General features: G+C 60.1%; 1 protein-coding gene across 1 annotated transcript; it reads right to left on the bottom strand.

The window, feature by feature from the left end:
- Nucleotides 1-285: 285 nt before the first annotated feature.
- Nucleotides 286-14,827, bottom strand: Ttll10 (tubulin tyrosine ligase like 10). Its single transcript, XM_077109790.1, has 12 exons — nucleotides 14,707-14,827; nucleotides 14,014-14,094; nucleotides 13,797-13,932; nucleotides 13,548-13,666; nucleotides 13,339-13,468; nucleotides 12,200-12,285; nucleotides 11,641-11,812; nucleotides 10,789-10,960; nucleotides 10,355-10,495; nucleotides 1,536-1,652; nucleotides 1,044-1,137; nucleotides 286-737 (listed from the first exon to the last, which is right to left on the bottom strand). The coding sequence occupies exons 1-12, from the start codon at nucleotides 14,825-14,827 to the stop codon at nucleotides 286-288; spliced, it is 1,821 nt and encodes a 606-aa protein (XP_076965905.1).
- Nucleotides 14,828-15,443: the final 616 nt, after the last annotated feature.

Genomic DNA, 15,443 nt, shown 5'->3' on the forward strand with positions numbered 1-15,443 from the left:
GGCCGGAGATCAGGAGCCGGTGGGCTGCGCCATGAGGGAGGACAGGCCGGCATCGTGGGGGCGGCACACCTCCTTCCCGCAGCCCCCACCTGGCCCTAAGGACCGCGGTGGAGTCGGGTTGGTGGGCGGAGGGAAGGACGCGGGTCGCCCGGGTGGGTCGGCTCGCGGGCCGGGGCGGTGGCCCGCCAGACCCTCTGTGGAGGCCGCGTTTGTCACAAAGTAGCCTTTATAGGTCCCCAGAGGGCGCGGCCGCGCGCTGGGGCCGCCGGGCGCGGGTGCCGAGGTCTAGGAGCCGCGGTGGCTCGCGCTCCTCCGCTCCTGGCGCTCCTCCTCCGGCGGCTCCGGGGAGGGCTCCCGCGCCGGGTCCCTGCTGTCCACGCGCGGCCGCTCGGGGCCGGGGGCCGCGGTCTCCTCGCCTTGGGTGCCGGCAGAGCCCGCGCCGAGGCCGGGCGGCCGGGGACGGCGCGGGGCGGAGAGGGGCCGTCCGGGCGCGCCCCGGGGAGGCGCGGGCCTGCGCGCGCCTGGCCTGTCTGCGGCGCGCGGCGCGGGGGGCGCGGAGGACGCGGCCTCGCAGATTGGCCGGGGCGGTGGTGGCCGGCGGGGGAAGGTGCGCGAGCCCCCCAGGCGCGGCCACAGGTCCGCCTCGCCGTTGTGCAGGAGCACGAAGCGGCGCTGCGACAGCAGGGGCATCATCCTCTGACTCCGTAAGCTCTTGTGGAAGGTCTCCAGCGCCAGGTCTGGGGGAGGAGGGGAAGAGTGGGGCTTTGGCGCGGGTGGAAAGGAGGTCCAGCCTCCCCAGAACTTGCCTGGGGTTCTGGGGGCAGGGGAGGAGAGGGGGCCGGGAAGGGGGGGACCCAGCTCGGGGTGAGGTGTGGGGGGACAACCTTAGCAGGGAGGTTGGGCGTGATGCAGGGTCTGGGCCTGCTGGAGAGCTAGATTTGTGGGATCTGAACTTGGGAGAGGGTCGGACAGGACACAGTACTGGGCAGGCCGGGAGAGGGTTCCTTCCACATAGTTGTGGGGTTGGGATGCTGAGGGCTCACCCAAGGTCTCCATGACCACACCAGGGATCACCCCCTTCAGGACTTCACAGTTGGTGTGCAGGGCAGGGTTGGAGTTCATTTCCAGTAGCCACACCTGGGCAGGACACTGGTGAACATCCCAACTCCCCCTCCCCCTCACCCACCCACCTGCAGACCGCTGAAGCAGCAGGAGGCTGGGGCCCTGGTTCCCATGAAGCCAAGTGACTCTGGGCAGATTGCTTTTCCCCCTGTAACCTCCATCCCCTTGTTTGACCATGGGTCTGACCCCTTGGCAGTCTGAGGGTCTCTGTCCAGGGCTGCCCTGAGGAGGGGTATGGATCTGCCCCAGCTGCAGTAGGAGCGGAGCCTTAGGGATACACCACCCTGGGGCTGGGAACAGGCAGGGTGGGTCTGACTGCAGAGTGCACCCACGGGCCTGTGGTGTGGTCAGGGGAACAGAGGGACTGTGCCTCCTTGCACCTGCCAATCAAACCTCATCCCTCAGGACAGCACCTTGAAGTTCTCATCAATCAGGAAGTCACAGCCAATGAGGTCGAAGTACCCCAGCTTACACTCCAGCTTTGACTTGACTGCCAGGAAGCAGTGGGCCATGATCTGCTGCATCCGCTTCTGTGGGTCAAGCAGGGAGGATCACAGTCTTTGGCCTGTGAGTCCTGGTGACCTCTCCCAAGCCTGAGCTGTCAGTCACACTCCCACCTGTACCTGCTCCGCGACCCACACCATCCTCTGAGAGTCACGGGCCTACAGCCAGAAACTCACTCAGCAAACCCACGGACTTCCTCCTGTGTGGCGGGAGGGTTCAAGGGTGAAGGGAGCAGGAAATCTCTGTCCTTGAACAACTCACTCACAGCAGGACAAGACAACCAGTGGGACGGGCAGAATCTTGGCAAGGACACAGAGCTCTGGACTGGGCTGGGGCTTAGTGGCAGAGCATTTGCCTAGCATGTGTGAGGCACTGGGTTCGATTCTCAACACCACATTAAAAAAATAAAATATTATGTCCATCCTACAGCCAAAAATATTTTTTAAGAATGGGGAGCTCTCTAGTATTCAGACTCGCCTCATTAGTTTCACTTCCTGTTTCCCAGCTCAGCAGTAGCCTTGGAAAATCTCTCCCATTTGTGGACATAGTGGAACAAATCTCACTGACAGAGGAAGGCAAGCAGAACTTCTAGAGTGGACAAGTGACTAAAATGAAAGGTCCACTGGTGCTGGGGGTGGTGCCTGCTTCTGTAGCCCCAGCCACACTTGAGCCCATGAGATTGGGGCTAAGGTCTCTCTTAAGTTGTGCAGGCTGGCCCCAGTCTCAAATTTTTTAATTTAAATTAGCCAGTCTGAGGAAAAGAAAGAATGACGAAGAAAAACAAAGCCTTGGAGACTTGGTTGTGGTAGGTCTCTAAGGAGATAGCTCAGCTGGTAGAGTGCTGGCCTAGCGTACACAAACCCTGGGCGCAATCCAGCACCACACACACAAAAAAAGGAGATACTTGGGTGTGGACACCATCATCAAGCAGACACATGCAGAGTGGGAGTCCCGGAAGAGCAGTGAGCTGTGAGCAGTGGGCCCCACCTGTCATTCTAGGGACTTGGGAGACTGAGGCAGGAGGATGGCAAGTTTGAGGTCAGCCTGGGATGTCTCAAAATAAAAAAATAGAAAAGGCCAGGGTTGTAGCTCAATGGTAAAGTGCCCCTGGGTTCAATCCCGAGTATGAAAAAAGAAATGTAAATCCTACCTTATTGATAATTATATAATGGGTTAGAATCTCAAATGAGTTGGCAGAATGCATTTTTTAAAAAACTGCGGTAGGTTGTCTTTAATAGACTGTATTCAAAGACAAATTAGTTGAAATTAACCAACCCCAAACAAGGTCCAACTGATCATGAACCGAAACCTCTAAAACTGTAAGCCACAAGAAAGCTCAGTGTCTGTTATAGGAACAGAAAGCTGACTAATATGCTCTGCATCAAAACCAGAAGACAAGAAAACTTCAGACCAATATTATTGATGAGCATAAAGACAAAATTCTCAATAAAAACTAGCAAACAAAGTCTAGTAGCATATTTAAATGATTACATCCCACTCTCAAGTGGGATTTACCCCAGAAAGAGTATTTCAGCACAGAAAGGCTAACAGCGCAATGCAACACACTGAGTGAGGGGAAACTACACCCAATCAATCAGGAAAAGCGACGGCATCATTCAACACCTTCCATGATAAAACCACTGAGCAAACGAGGGGAAGAAAGGAACCCGGCATGACCCAGCTCAGGAGCAAGACAAGGAGGCCAGTGGGTACTGGGACTGTTAGGCAGAAAGAGGCAAAATTCATCCAGATTTGAAAGAATAAGACTCTCTCCATTCTCAGGTGACATGATCCTATATACATAATATGTATCAATCCTAAAAATCCACATACAAAATTAGAGCTCATAAATTCAGCAAAGTCGCAGTATACAAGGTCAATATGCACACACACTATCAATTTGACAATCCAAAGAAGATATTAAGACAGTAATTCCATTCACAATGTCATCCAAAAGAATAACATGGCTATGATCAATATTTATGAAGGTGAAAGACTGGTACGCTGAAAACTATGGAACATCGCCAGAGCTAATGTAGAAAGACCTCCCATGTTCATGGGTTGGAAAGCTAAATATTGTTATGGTGTCAGTGCTACCCAAAGTGATCTATAGACTCAATGTAACCCCTCTTCCAACTTCAATGGACTGCCTCCCAGGAAGGTAAAACGAATCCTTAAATTCATATGGAATCGCAAGGGACCCCAGAAAAGCCAAAACGATCTTGAAGAAGACCAACATGGAAAGGTTCACACTCCTGATTCCAAGACTCACAGCAGAGCTGCAGGTGTGGTGCTGGCCTAAGGACAGTCACGTGCATGCATCAACAGAGCTGAGAGTCCAGAAGGGAGCCCACACAAAGACCACTCAGTGAGGGGCGGACAGTCTGTTCAACAGGGCACAGGGAGAACTGGAAGCCACACACCAGCAGAGGAGCTGGATCCCTACCTCCCACTGTGCACAAAATCAGTTATCCAGAAAATGGGGAAGACTGCATTACCTTTAGGGAAAACAAAAATTTGATGATTTTTGTTCATTGTGGTTTCTGGGGATCAAACCAAGCACCCTATGTAGGTAAGTGCTCTACTGCTGAGTTGCACCCAAACCTGGAAATAGTTTTTTAGATATGACATCCAAAACATGAAGAACCATAAGAAAAAATAGATAAAATGGACCTCGATCAAAATTAAAAGCTTTTGACCAGGCCTTGTGACGCACACCTATAATCCTGCTTCTGCAAATTAATGAGACCCTGTCTCAAAATAAAAGTAATTTAAAAAATGCCACTCAACAGTAAAGTGCCCCTGGGTTCAATCCTCAGTACCACAATAAATATTTAAAAAGTAAAAGTTTTTAGACTTTATTCAGTGTCAGGCAATGGTACAGTGTGTGCTCGGCACGCAACTTGTGCTGAGTTCAATTCCCAGCACCAAACAAAGCAAAAACTAAATGCTTTTATGAACAAGGACATTATCCAAAAAGTGAAGACAACAAAATGAGAGAAAATATTTTCGGATCATGTACGTGGCAAGATTCTGGTATTCAAAACAACTTAAGAAGTGTCTCAGCTGAACAGAGAACCCAGAGAGGCTCCAAAGACATCTCCCCAGAGAAGGGAGCCAGTGAGCACAGAAGATGCTCAAGGTCATTGTCACTAGGGAAATGCAATCAGTGCCATGTGAGACCCAGCAGGAACACAGCAGACTGTTAAAAACAGAAAGAACAGCAGCAGCTGAGGGTGAGGGATGCAGAAGCTGGAGCCTCCCAAGCTGCTGCTGGGAATGTACAACACTGCAGTCACTGTGGGACTGTCCCCCAAAGTGAACAAGTCACCCTTGGGTCCACAGCTCCTTCCTAGGACATACAGAAGAAATGCATCTGTGTCTGGACCACACTGACTCAGGACGGCAATTACAGAGTATAGCGGCCTGGGCTCAGTGGACAACCGAGGTCCACTCACACTAGGATGCCAGAGAGGGAACACAGCAGGTGTGCAGCAAGGTGGAGAACCTAGGAGGGAAGCCACGAGCGGCCCACGGAGGGACCCCTGGAAGGAGGCTACAGGTCACCCACTGAGGGACACCTAGGAGGGAGGCCACAGGTCACCCACTGAGGGACACCTAGGAAGGAGGCCACAGGTAACCCACTGAGGGACACCTAGGAGGGAGGCCACAGGTCACCCACTAAGGGACACCTAGGAGGGAGGCCACAGGTCACCCACTGAGGGACACCTAGGAGGGAGGCCACAGGTCACCCACTGAGGGACACCTAGGAAGGAGGCCACAGGTCACCCACTGAGGGACACCTAGGAAGGAGGCCACAGGTCACCCACTGAGGGACACCTAGGAGGGAAGGCACAGGTCACCCACTGAGGGACACCTAGGAAGGAGGCCACAGGTCACCCACTGAGGGACACCTAGGAGGGAGGCCACAGGTCACCCACTGAGGGACACCTAGGAAGGAGCCACAGGTCACCCACTGAGGGACACCTAGGAGGGAAGCCACAGGTCACCCACTGAGGGACACCTAGGAAGGAGCCACAAGTCACCCACTGAGGGACACCTAGGAGGGAAGCCACAGGTCACCCACTGAGGGACACCTAGGAAGGAGGCCACAGGTCACCCACTGAGGGACACCTAGGAGGGAAGCCACAGGTCACCCACTGAGGGACACCTAGGAAGGAGGCCACAGGTCACCCACTGAGGGATACCTAGGAGGGAGGCCACAGGTCACCCACTGAGGGACACCTAGGAAGGAGCCACAGGTCACCCACTGAGGGACACCTAGGAGGGAAGCCACAGGTCACCCACTGAGGGACACCTAGGAAGGAGCCACAGGTCACCCACTGAGGGACACCTAGGAGGGAGGCCACAGTTCACCCACTGAGGGACACCTAGGAGGGAGGCCACAGGTCACCCACTGAGGGACACCTAGGAAGGAGCCACAGGTCACCCACTGAGGGACACCTAGGAGGGAGGCCACAGTTCACCCACTGAGGGACACCTAGGAGGGAGGCCACAGGTCACCCACTGAGGGACACCTAGGAAGGAGGCCACAGGTCACCCACTGAGGGACACCTAGGAAGGAGGCCACAGGTCACCCACTGAGGGACACCTAGGAAGGAGCCACAGGTCACCCACTGAGGGACACCTAGGAGGGAGGCCACAGGTCACCCACTGAGGGACACCTAGGAAGGAGCCACAGGTCACCCACTGAGGGACACCTAGGAGGGAAGCCACAGGTCACCCACTGAGGGACACCTAGGAAGGAGCCACAGGTCACCCACTGAGGGACACCTAGGAGGGAGGCCACAGTTCACCCACTGAGGGACACCTAGGAGGGAGGACACAGGTCACCCACTGAGGGACACCTAGGAGGGAGGTCACAGGTCACCCACTGAGGGACACCTAGGAGGGAGGTCACAGGTCACCCACTGAGGGACACCTAGGAGGGAGGCCACAGGTCACCCACTGAGGGACACCTAGGAGGGAGGACACAGGTCACCCACTGAGGGACACCTAGGAGGGAGGCCACAGGTCACCCACTGAGGGACACCTAGGAAGGACGCCACAGGTCACCCACTGGGGGACACCTAGGAGGGAGGCCACAGGTGACCCACTGAGGGACACTTAGGAAGGAAGCCACAGGTCACCCACTGAGGGACACCTAGGAGGGAGGCCACAGGTCACCCACTGAGGGACACCTAGGAAGGAGCCACAGGTTACCCACTGAGGGACACCTAGGAGGGAAGCCACAGGTCACCCACTGAGGGACACCTAGGAAGGAGCCACAGGTCACCCACTGAGGGACACCTAGGAGGGAGGCCACAGTTCACCCACTGAGGGACACCTAGGAGGGAGGCCACAGGTCACCCACTGAGGGACACCTAGGAAGGAGCCACAGGTCACCCACTGAGGGACACCTAGGAGGGAAGCCACAGGTCACCCACTGAGGGACACCTAGGAAGGAGCCACAGGTCACCCACTGAGGGACACCTAGGAGGGAGGCCAAAATTCACCCACTGAGGGACACCTAGGAGGGAGGCCACAGGTCACCCACTGAGGGACACCTAGGAGGGAGGCCACAGGTCACCCACTGAGGGACACCTAGGAAGGAGCCACAGGTCACCCACTGAGGGACACCTAGGAAGGAGCCACAGGTCACCCACTGAGGGACACCTAGGAAGGAGGCCACAGGTCACCCACTGAGGGACACCTAGGAGGGAGGCCACAGGTCACCCACTGAGGGACACCTAGGAAGGAGGCCACAGGTCACCCACTGAGGGACACCTAGGAAGGAGGCCACAGGTCACCCACTGAGGGACACCTAGGAAGGAGGTCACAGGTCACCCACTGAGGGACACCTAGGAGGGAGGTCACAGGTCACCCACTGAGGGACACCTAGGAAGGAAGCCACAGGTCACCCACTGAGGGACACCTAGGAGGGAGGCCACAGGTCACCCACTGAGGGACACCTAGGAAGGAGCCACAGGTCACCCACTGAGGGACACCTAGGAGGGAAGCCACAGGTCACCCACTGAGGGATACCTAGGAAGGAGGCCACAGGTCACCCACTGAGGGACACCTAGGAGGGAGGCCACAGGTCACCCACTGAGGGACACCTAGGAAGGAGCCACAGGTCACCCACTGAGGGACACCTAGGAGGGAAGCCACAGGTCACCCACTGAGGGACACCTAGGAAGGAGCCACAGGTCACCCACTGAGGGACACCTAGGAAGGAGCCACAGTTCACCCACTGAGGGACACCTAGGAGGGAGGCCACAGTTCACCCACTGAGGGACACCTAGGAGGGAGGCCACAGGTCACCCACTGAGGGACACCTAGGAAGGAGGCCACAGGTCACCCACTGAGGGACACCTAGGAGGGAAGCCACAGGTCACCCACTGAGGGACACCTAGGAGGAGGGCACAGGTCACCCACTGAGGGACACCTAGGAAGGAGCCACAGGTCACCCACTGAGGGACACCTAGGAAGGAGCCACAGGTCACCCACTGAGGGACACCTAGGAAGGAGCCACAGGTCACCCACTGAGGGACACCTAGGAGGGAGGCCACAGGTCACCCACTGAGGGACACCTAGGAAGGAGCCACAGGTCACCCACTGAGGGACACCTAGAAAGGAGCCACAGGTCACCCACTGAGGGACACCTAGGAGGGAGGCTACAGTTCACCCACTGAGGGACACCTAGGAGGGAGGCCACAGGTCACCCACTGAGGGACACCTAGGAGGGAAGCCACAGGTCACCCACTGAGGGACACCTAGGAGGGAAGCCACAGGTCACCCACTGAGGGACACCTAGGAAGGAGCCACAGGTCACCCACTGAGGGACACCTAGGAAGGAGCCACAGGTCACCCACTGAGGGACACCTAGGAGGGAGGCCACAGTTCACCCACTGAGGGACACCTAGGAGGGAGGCCACAGGTCACCCACTGAGGGACACCTAGGAAGGAGCCACAGGTCACCCACTGAGGGACACCTAGGAGGGAAGCCACAGGTCACCCACTGAGGGACACCTAGGAGGGAAGCCACAGGTCACCCACTGAGGGACACCTAGGAGGGAGGTCACAGGTCACCCACTGAGGGACACCTAGGAGGGAGGCCACAGGTCACCCACTGAGGGACACCTAGGAGGGAAGCCACAGGTCACCCACTGAGGGACACCTAGGAAGGAGCCACAGGTCACCCACTGAGGGACACCTAGGAGGGAAGCCACAGGTCACCCACTGAGGGACACCTAGGAAGGAGCCACAGGTCACCCACTGAGGGACACCTAGGAGGGAGGCCACAGTTCACCCACTGAGGGACACCTAGGAGGGAGGACACAGGTCACCCACTGAGGGACACCTAGGAGGGAGGTCACAGGTCACCCACTGAGGGACACCTAGGAGGGAGGTCACAGGTCACCCACTGAGGGACACCTAGGAGGGAGGCCACAGGTCACCCACTGAGGGACACCTAGGAGGGAGGACACAGGTCACCCACTGAGGGACACCTAGGAGGGAGGCCACAGGTCACCCACTGAGGGACACCTAGGAAGGAAGCCACAGGTCACCCACTGGGGGACACCTAGGAGGGAGGCCACAGGTGACCCACTGAGGGACACTTAGGAAGGAAGCCACAGGTCACCCACTGAGGGACACCTAGGAGGGAGGCCACAGGTCACCCACTGAGGGACACCTAGGAAGGAGCCACAGGTCACCCACTGAGGGACACCTAGGAGGGAGGCCACAGGTCACCCACTAAGGGACACCTAGGAAGGAGCCACAGGTCACCCACTGAGGGACATCTAGGAAGGAGGCCACAGGTCACCCACTGAGGGACACCTAGGAGGGAGGCCACAGGTCACCCACTGAGGGACACCTAGGAAGGAGGCCACAGGTCACCCACTGAGGGACACCCTTGGATGGACATCCAGAGGTGGGACACCCAGAAGAGCAGGTGAGCGGCTGCCAGGGTGGGAGGGCCACTGCCGATTTCTCTCTGGGTGACAGCGTTGGAGTCAGACAGTGGGCAACCGCAGTCTGACGTGGGAGCCACTGCCCTGTGCGTTTTAAATGGTGGCTTCTGAGTCATGTGCATTTGGGGGGCAGGGGAAAATGACTGGGGTCCCCTCACACTGGTGACCTCCACAGTCCACAGGGCCCTGACTAGGAGTGGTAGCCGGGCAGCAGCTGACCTCCGCTCTGGCCAGCCCAGGCTGAGCAAGGAGAGGCCGGTCCTTCTGTGGAGCTGGTGCTCACCTGCCTCCCGCCCACTCCTCTGTGGCCCTTGTGGCCAGGCTCCTCCGAAGTGCCCAGTAGACAAATGCTCCCAAGAACAGACCCCTGCCCCAGGTGACCCGTAAGCAGGGAAGTCCTGTCCTCTCCGGCCTGTGACCTCCTCTAGTGGCCCTGCGAGTCATGAACCGTCAGCTCTCACTGTGGTCGTGTGATTGAAGGTGTTCTGCCATCACCGGCCCTGCAGGGACCCTTGCCGGTGGGCCACATTGGGCTCTTCTGCCTGGGCTGCTGGTGGCCGCTGGGCAGAGGCTACAGCTGTTAGCAGCTTTGAGAAGCATCACTCGGAACACATGCAGACAGAGCTTCAGTGCTCACAGGCCCAGGCCCACGACCAGCCTCACGCCCAGCTCAGCCCAGGTGGACACGCACAGCTCCCGACCTCAGCGTCCCTCCCTTCCCACAGCAGGAGTGGATACAGCTGCGGACGGACCGTGAAGGTGGTGAAGACCCAATCTCGGGGGAGCCCCTTGGCCTTCCTGAACTTGTCGTTGATGTAGCTGTTGAGGTGGTCCATGCTCCACACCGTGTCCTCCTTCAGCAGCACGTACAAGGGGCTTTTCTTCTGCATGAACTGCGGAAAAGAGAGGGCCTGGAGGCCGCCTCCACTGAGGAGGCCCTGACCCTGCTGCTCCAGGCCCTTGGGCACCTGCCTATGGAGACCCTCCTGCAAACACCTTTGTCCACCAAGACTCCTTCAGCCAGCCAGTCCCTGGGTTCTCAAAGGGGCCTCCTGCCCTGCAGCCCTCCACTGAGGCCCTTCTCTAGCACACCAGGTGGACCAAGCCGGGGGCTGGGGGCGGGAGCCTTCCTCTCTCGTCCCACCCCATGCCTCAGGGAAGACCTTCACCTGCGCGGGCTCCTTACCTGGTTGGTCAAGTGGCCACTGAGGTCGCTGGAATGGGGGTCGTAGAGGCTGAGGGTGAGGCGGGCATAGCCGTGGCCAAAGAACACCATGTAGGGCATGGCACAGGCGATGAGCAGGTAGGAGCGCACGTCAAACTTCTTCCCGTCCAGCAGCAGCGGGTTCTGGATGTACCTGGGCACCCCATGCGGCCACTGGGGCTCAGTTGCCCTGCCAGCCTGGCCTGCGTCCCCACTCCCCCTGCCTTCTCCCAACACTCCCCTGTCATGGGAGTGGCCTCTGGCTGGGCCCATGTCCAGGGCAGGGGGCATTCCTGAGCCTGAGCCGGTCGGGGAGTTGGGAAGAAGGAAGGGCATGGCCTGCAGACCTTGGCCACGGCCTCCTTTAGGAGCCTGGAGTCAGGATGGACTGGGCCCCTGCACGGGGAGGAGGGCTCCTGAGAGCCATGAAGAGTGAGTGGCTTGGGGCAGAAGGGAGCGGACATTCCAAGCAGGGGAGCTCAGGTCTTCAAGGCCAGAGGCAGGGAGCAGTGCCCAGGAGGGCTGACTGGACAGCAGGGATGACAGACAGCAGTTGTGGCCAGGGCTGAGGTCCATGGGACCTTCTTGAGGCCAGCCCCCAACCCTGCCCCTTGGGTGCTGAGGGGCTGGGCTGCCTGGAGGCAGAGAAGCCACGGCTGGCTGGGGAGTAGAGGAGCCGACGCAGAGGGGCAACTGGCCAAGTCCTCCCCACCTACCCGGTCCTGGAGCCTGTACCTGGGGACTGCTCTGTAGCCCTGCTGACCACAGCCCTCACAGGTACCCTCTAATCTGAATCAGCCCCACCCTGGCCCCTCCTGGGGCCCACGCCCACACCTCTGCACCACCCGCGCCTGAGGTGCCCGAAAGGGCATCTTGCGGTAGATGGAGTCGTCCTCCATGCTCTGGGCCTTGGCCTGCAGGGCGTTGACCTCCTCCTGGCTCCTGATCAGAAAGATGCCCTTGCCCTGGTTGGAGGCCGTGGGCTTGCAGATCCATATCTGGGTTTCTGCAGGGAGCACCCCCTGAGCCTCTGGCCCCACCCCACCCCATCCTGGGCCTGCCATGGCCCTGACCACTCTGTAGCTCTAGTCACCTCCCTGGGACCTGGCCATGATGCTCCCCACTTCTCACCTTTAGCCTGACCAGACAGGGGCCCCCCTGCTCTGTGTGGTGAGAGGCAGCCGAGGCCCTGCCTCCACTGGACCCCGCCCACCAGGGCCCCCCATCCATGGCCCTGCCCCTACACCCCTCCAGCGCCTTGACCCTCCCCGCTCCCCAGCCTCCCCCCCCCAGCTCCCCAGCCTTCCCCCCCCCACTCCTCCATGCCCCCAGGACGTGCACTGCCCCCTACAGGCTGCTGTCCCCCTGAATCTGGCTGTCTGCAGCCTCTCACCATCAAACAGGGTGACGAAGGTCTGTCTCTCATCCTTGACGTCCAGACGGTAGGTCTCTGGGAAAAAATCTTCCATTTTCAGAGCCCTGGGAGAGCAGGGAGGTGGAGAGAGCGTGGCAGGGCTGTCCCCTGCCCTGGGGCTTGGCGGTACTCTGGGGGCCTGACCTAGGCCCCAGATGACCTGGTGCATCCCTGCAGGGCCTTTGCACTCTGCCTGGCCAGGGCATGCCTCTGGCCACCACACCACTGGCCTCTCTGCAGCAGAGGCTGGAGGCCCTGCCCACCCAGCCCTGCCACCTGCCCAAATCCCTTCTGGTGGCACCCTGCTGTGAGCCCGGGATCAGAACTGGGTGCACTTACCTTTGTAGTCCGAGGCATCCCGGACTGATCCACGTGGGCTCCTCGAGGGTGACTGTCGTGTCCTTTCCACATCTGCAGAGAGGGACACAGGCCCTGGCCTGAGTGACCACCTCCACAGTGGAGAATGGATGGGGGGCCTGGAGAGATGGAGGACGGCTGGTTATGGAGGTAGACGGGGGCAGGCAGGTGGTCTGCTGGACAGATGGATACTGTGAGCACAGGTGGATGCCGATAGAAGAGTGGGAAATGGACACTGGACATATGTTAAGATGAGTCGTGGATGAGCAGATGGTGGATGGACGCCTCTGGCTGTCTGCTTGACAGGCAGGTGACGAGGGGCAGACGGTGGGGCATGTTAGATGAATGTTGAACTGGGAAGTGGATGGAGGGCTCCTGGCTGGAGGGCGTGGCTGTGCGGTGGGGTTGAAGGCAGGAGATGGAGGAACATGGCCGGAGAGGGGAATGGGCAGGGAGGATGAGTGGCAGGGGTGGGTGGTGAGCAGTCATGCCTGAGGGACCTGCGCAGCTGTGTGGGAGGACAGAGGTTCCTGGGGGTGGCAGGGCAGGGTGGAGGCCGTGGTGGCCAGAGCATGGGGGATGGTGGGAGGATGGCCAGGTCCAGAGGGTCGGGGGCGTCTCAGGTGGGGGTTGCCCTGAGGGGCCGCGGGTGGGAAGAGCAGTGGGCGCCTGGTCTGGGGGACCGGGTCTTTCAGGGACAGGTGGATGACAGAGGAGGGGTACACTGAGGGCGGGGTGACGCCCAGCAGGCGGGGGCTCACTTGGCCTGGCCGCACGGCGGCACCTTGTTGGCCTTGCTCAGTGCGCGTGCGTGCTCCCGCAGGGCAGTGAGCAGCCCGATCTTGGTCGTGAGCAGCTTGTTGTTGGGGAGCTGGAAGAGCAGCTGCTGGCCTGGCAGGACAAGGAGGGGTGGCATGTGGGCAGCGCTGCAGGACCCAGAGGCCCGGCCCCCCGCTGGGGTGCCCCCCACCTTCCCGGAAGCTGCAGTAGCTGTCCCGGCACTTGATCTCACACCACTTGAGCTTGCAGTCCTCGCGCCGGCTGTCCTGCGTGCGCTGCCAGCCTTTGCTCCTGCAGTAGGCACTGATTCTGTGGGTGGAGGCAGCAGTGACCCCGGGCCGAGGGTCCCTGGAGGACAGCACGGGGACTGCCAGCATCAGTGTGGGGCAGACCTGGAGGTAAGGGTGTGGGGCAGACAGGGCCACCGGGTCCCACTCACATGGACGCCCCGTTGGTGCCTCCGATGTAGAAGAAGGGGCCCTGCCCGGTGCTGGGTGACTGCTTGTCCCCGTCCAGTGGGGGCCCCTCTGGGGAGGCCACTGGGGGCCTGGTAGCATCTGTGTTGTCCAGGAGGTCTGCGGGCAAGCAGCTGGTCAGAGGCCCTGGGTTCCTGGAACACAGGGCTCTCCCTGCCCCTCGGGTCATCTGTAGCCCACCTGCATCTTGGTCCTGCTGGCTCAGCTGAGGCGGGAGACCCTCCTTGCCACTGCTCCCCATCTGTCTCTCATGGGCCCAGCCTGGGGATTGGTGGGTCAGTGCTGCTGAGGAGCCCCCACTCTGCCTTTCCAATCCCAGCCCACTTAGGGCTCCTGGGTGTTCACTGCAGCCTCTCTGGGCCCCACCTCAGCCCAGCAGAGACCTGACCAGGAGCCTGGGGGCCAGTGTGTGCCAGAGGGATGAGTCACCACCCTCTGGGGCCGGGCTGGGGGTGGGGCAGGGCCAGCAGGGAGCTTATTCCCACCCTCCTTACCAACCGGGCAGGAGCTCTGTGCAGGGAAGGGGCTGGGGTGTGAGGCTGCAGCCTTGAGCAGACATGGTGCAGGGAGGTACCCAGAGGGCAGGGGTCACAATGTCCATGATGACATCATGGGTGACCCAAGAAGCCATGGTCAGTGGGGGGAGATGGGAGCTGCCGGGGCAGGGTGGGGGACCGCGCCCACTGTGTCTGCCTGCAGGGGTGGCACGAGGGCAGGCAGAGCGTCAGGCGGTGGAGAGCAGTGCTCCCTGTCTGCCTGGGAGCCCCACCCCTGCGTTTTGTCCCCTGAGATCTGCCCCCTGAGGGTGGGGTGCTGTCCCAGGAAGGAGCCGCGCGGGGGGTGAGCCAGCCCCAGGCAGGGCTCCGCACTCACTCGGCGCCCGGGCTCGGCACCGCCGGATCCTGGGCCGCTTGGGTCTCTTGGAGCAGATGTGGGTCCGAGCAGGCTGACCCCGGCGGTGGACGAAGCGGGTGCGGCTGTGGGGCGCGGGCATGGGGACACGGGGGTGAGTGCCCCGTGGGGAAGGTGCGGCCCCCGCCCCCCGTCGGGGCCTTTGGGCAGCCCGAGGCCTCAGCCCTGGGATGGGGCAGGCGGCCAGGCCCACCCTGCCCGGGGAAGGGCGCCTCCCTGAGTCCCGCACGGTGGCGTCTGCTGGTGGCTGGCTCCCATCTCCATGGTGGCTGAGGGGCCTGGTGGCCAGTGTGGGGGAGGCCATCTCTGTCTCTGCTGGGCGAGTCCTCTGCTGCAGGGACTGTCCTGGCCCCTCTGCACACAGACCCCGACGCTGGCTGTAAAGACAGTGGCCGTCAGGCCTGCCGGGGTGGGTGTGTCCATCTGGAGGTCCAGAGGGGCCTCCCAGCTCATACTGCTGCCCTTCATGGCCCCTCTGCATGCAGCCAATGCCCTGCCTGCCCCAGATCCCTGGATGCTACCCCATTTGCACATGTGGCCAATCTGGAAACCTGTCAGGGAAGTTCTGGCCATTCCTTGACGTTCTTCTGCCTCACCGTTGAGAAAACAAAACAAACCCAGTTTGGGAGGCAAGGGCTTTCTGAAGCTTAACAGAATGCCAGCCATAGGCTCCAGCAGGTGGGCAGGACAGAGGGACA

Source organism: Callospermophilus lateralis, chromosome 7 (assembly GCF_048772815.1).
Source record: "Callospermophilus lateralis isolate mCalLat2 chromosome 7, mCalLat2.hap1, whole genome shotgun sequence".
Lineage (NCBI taxonomy): Eukaryota > Metazoa > Chordata > Mammalia > Rodentia > Sciuridae > Callospermophilus > Callospermophilus lateralis.

Bases quoted from the DNA above. Each gene is read 5' to 3' on its own strand.
- Ttll10 (XM_077109790.1), bottom strand. From the start codon at position 14,827: ATGCCCGCGCCCCACAGCCGCACCCGCTTCGTCCACCGCCGGGGTCAG. The intron at 10,961-11,640 runs GTGTGGGCGTGG...TGGGGTGCCCAG, and splicing joins CAGGCGCGGGTGGTGCAGAG to GTACATCCAGAACCCGCTGC. The intron at 738-1,043 runs GTGAGCCCTCAG...CTCCTCCCCCAG, and splicing joins TGTGGTCATGGAGACCTTGG to ACCTGGCGCTGGAGACCTTC.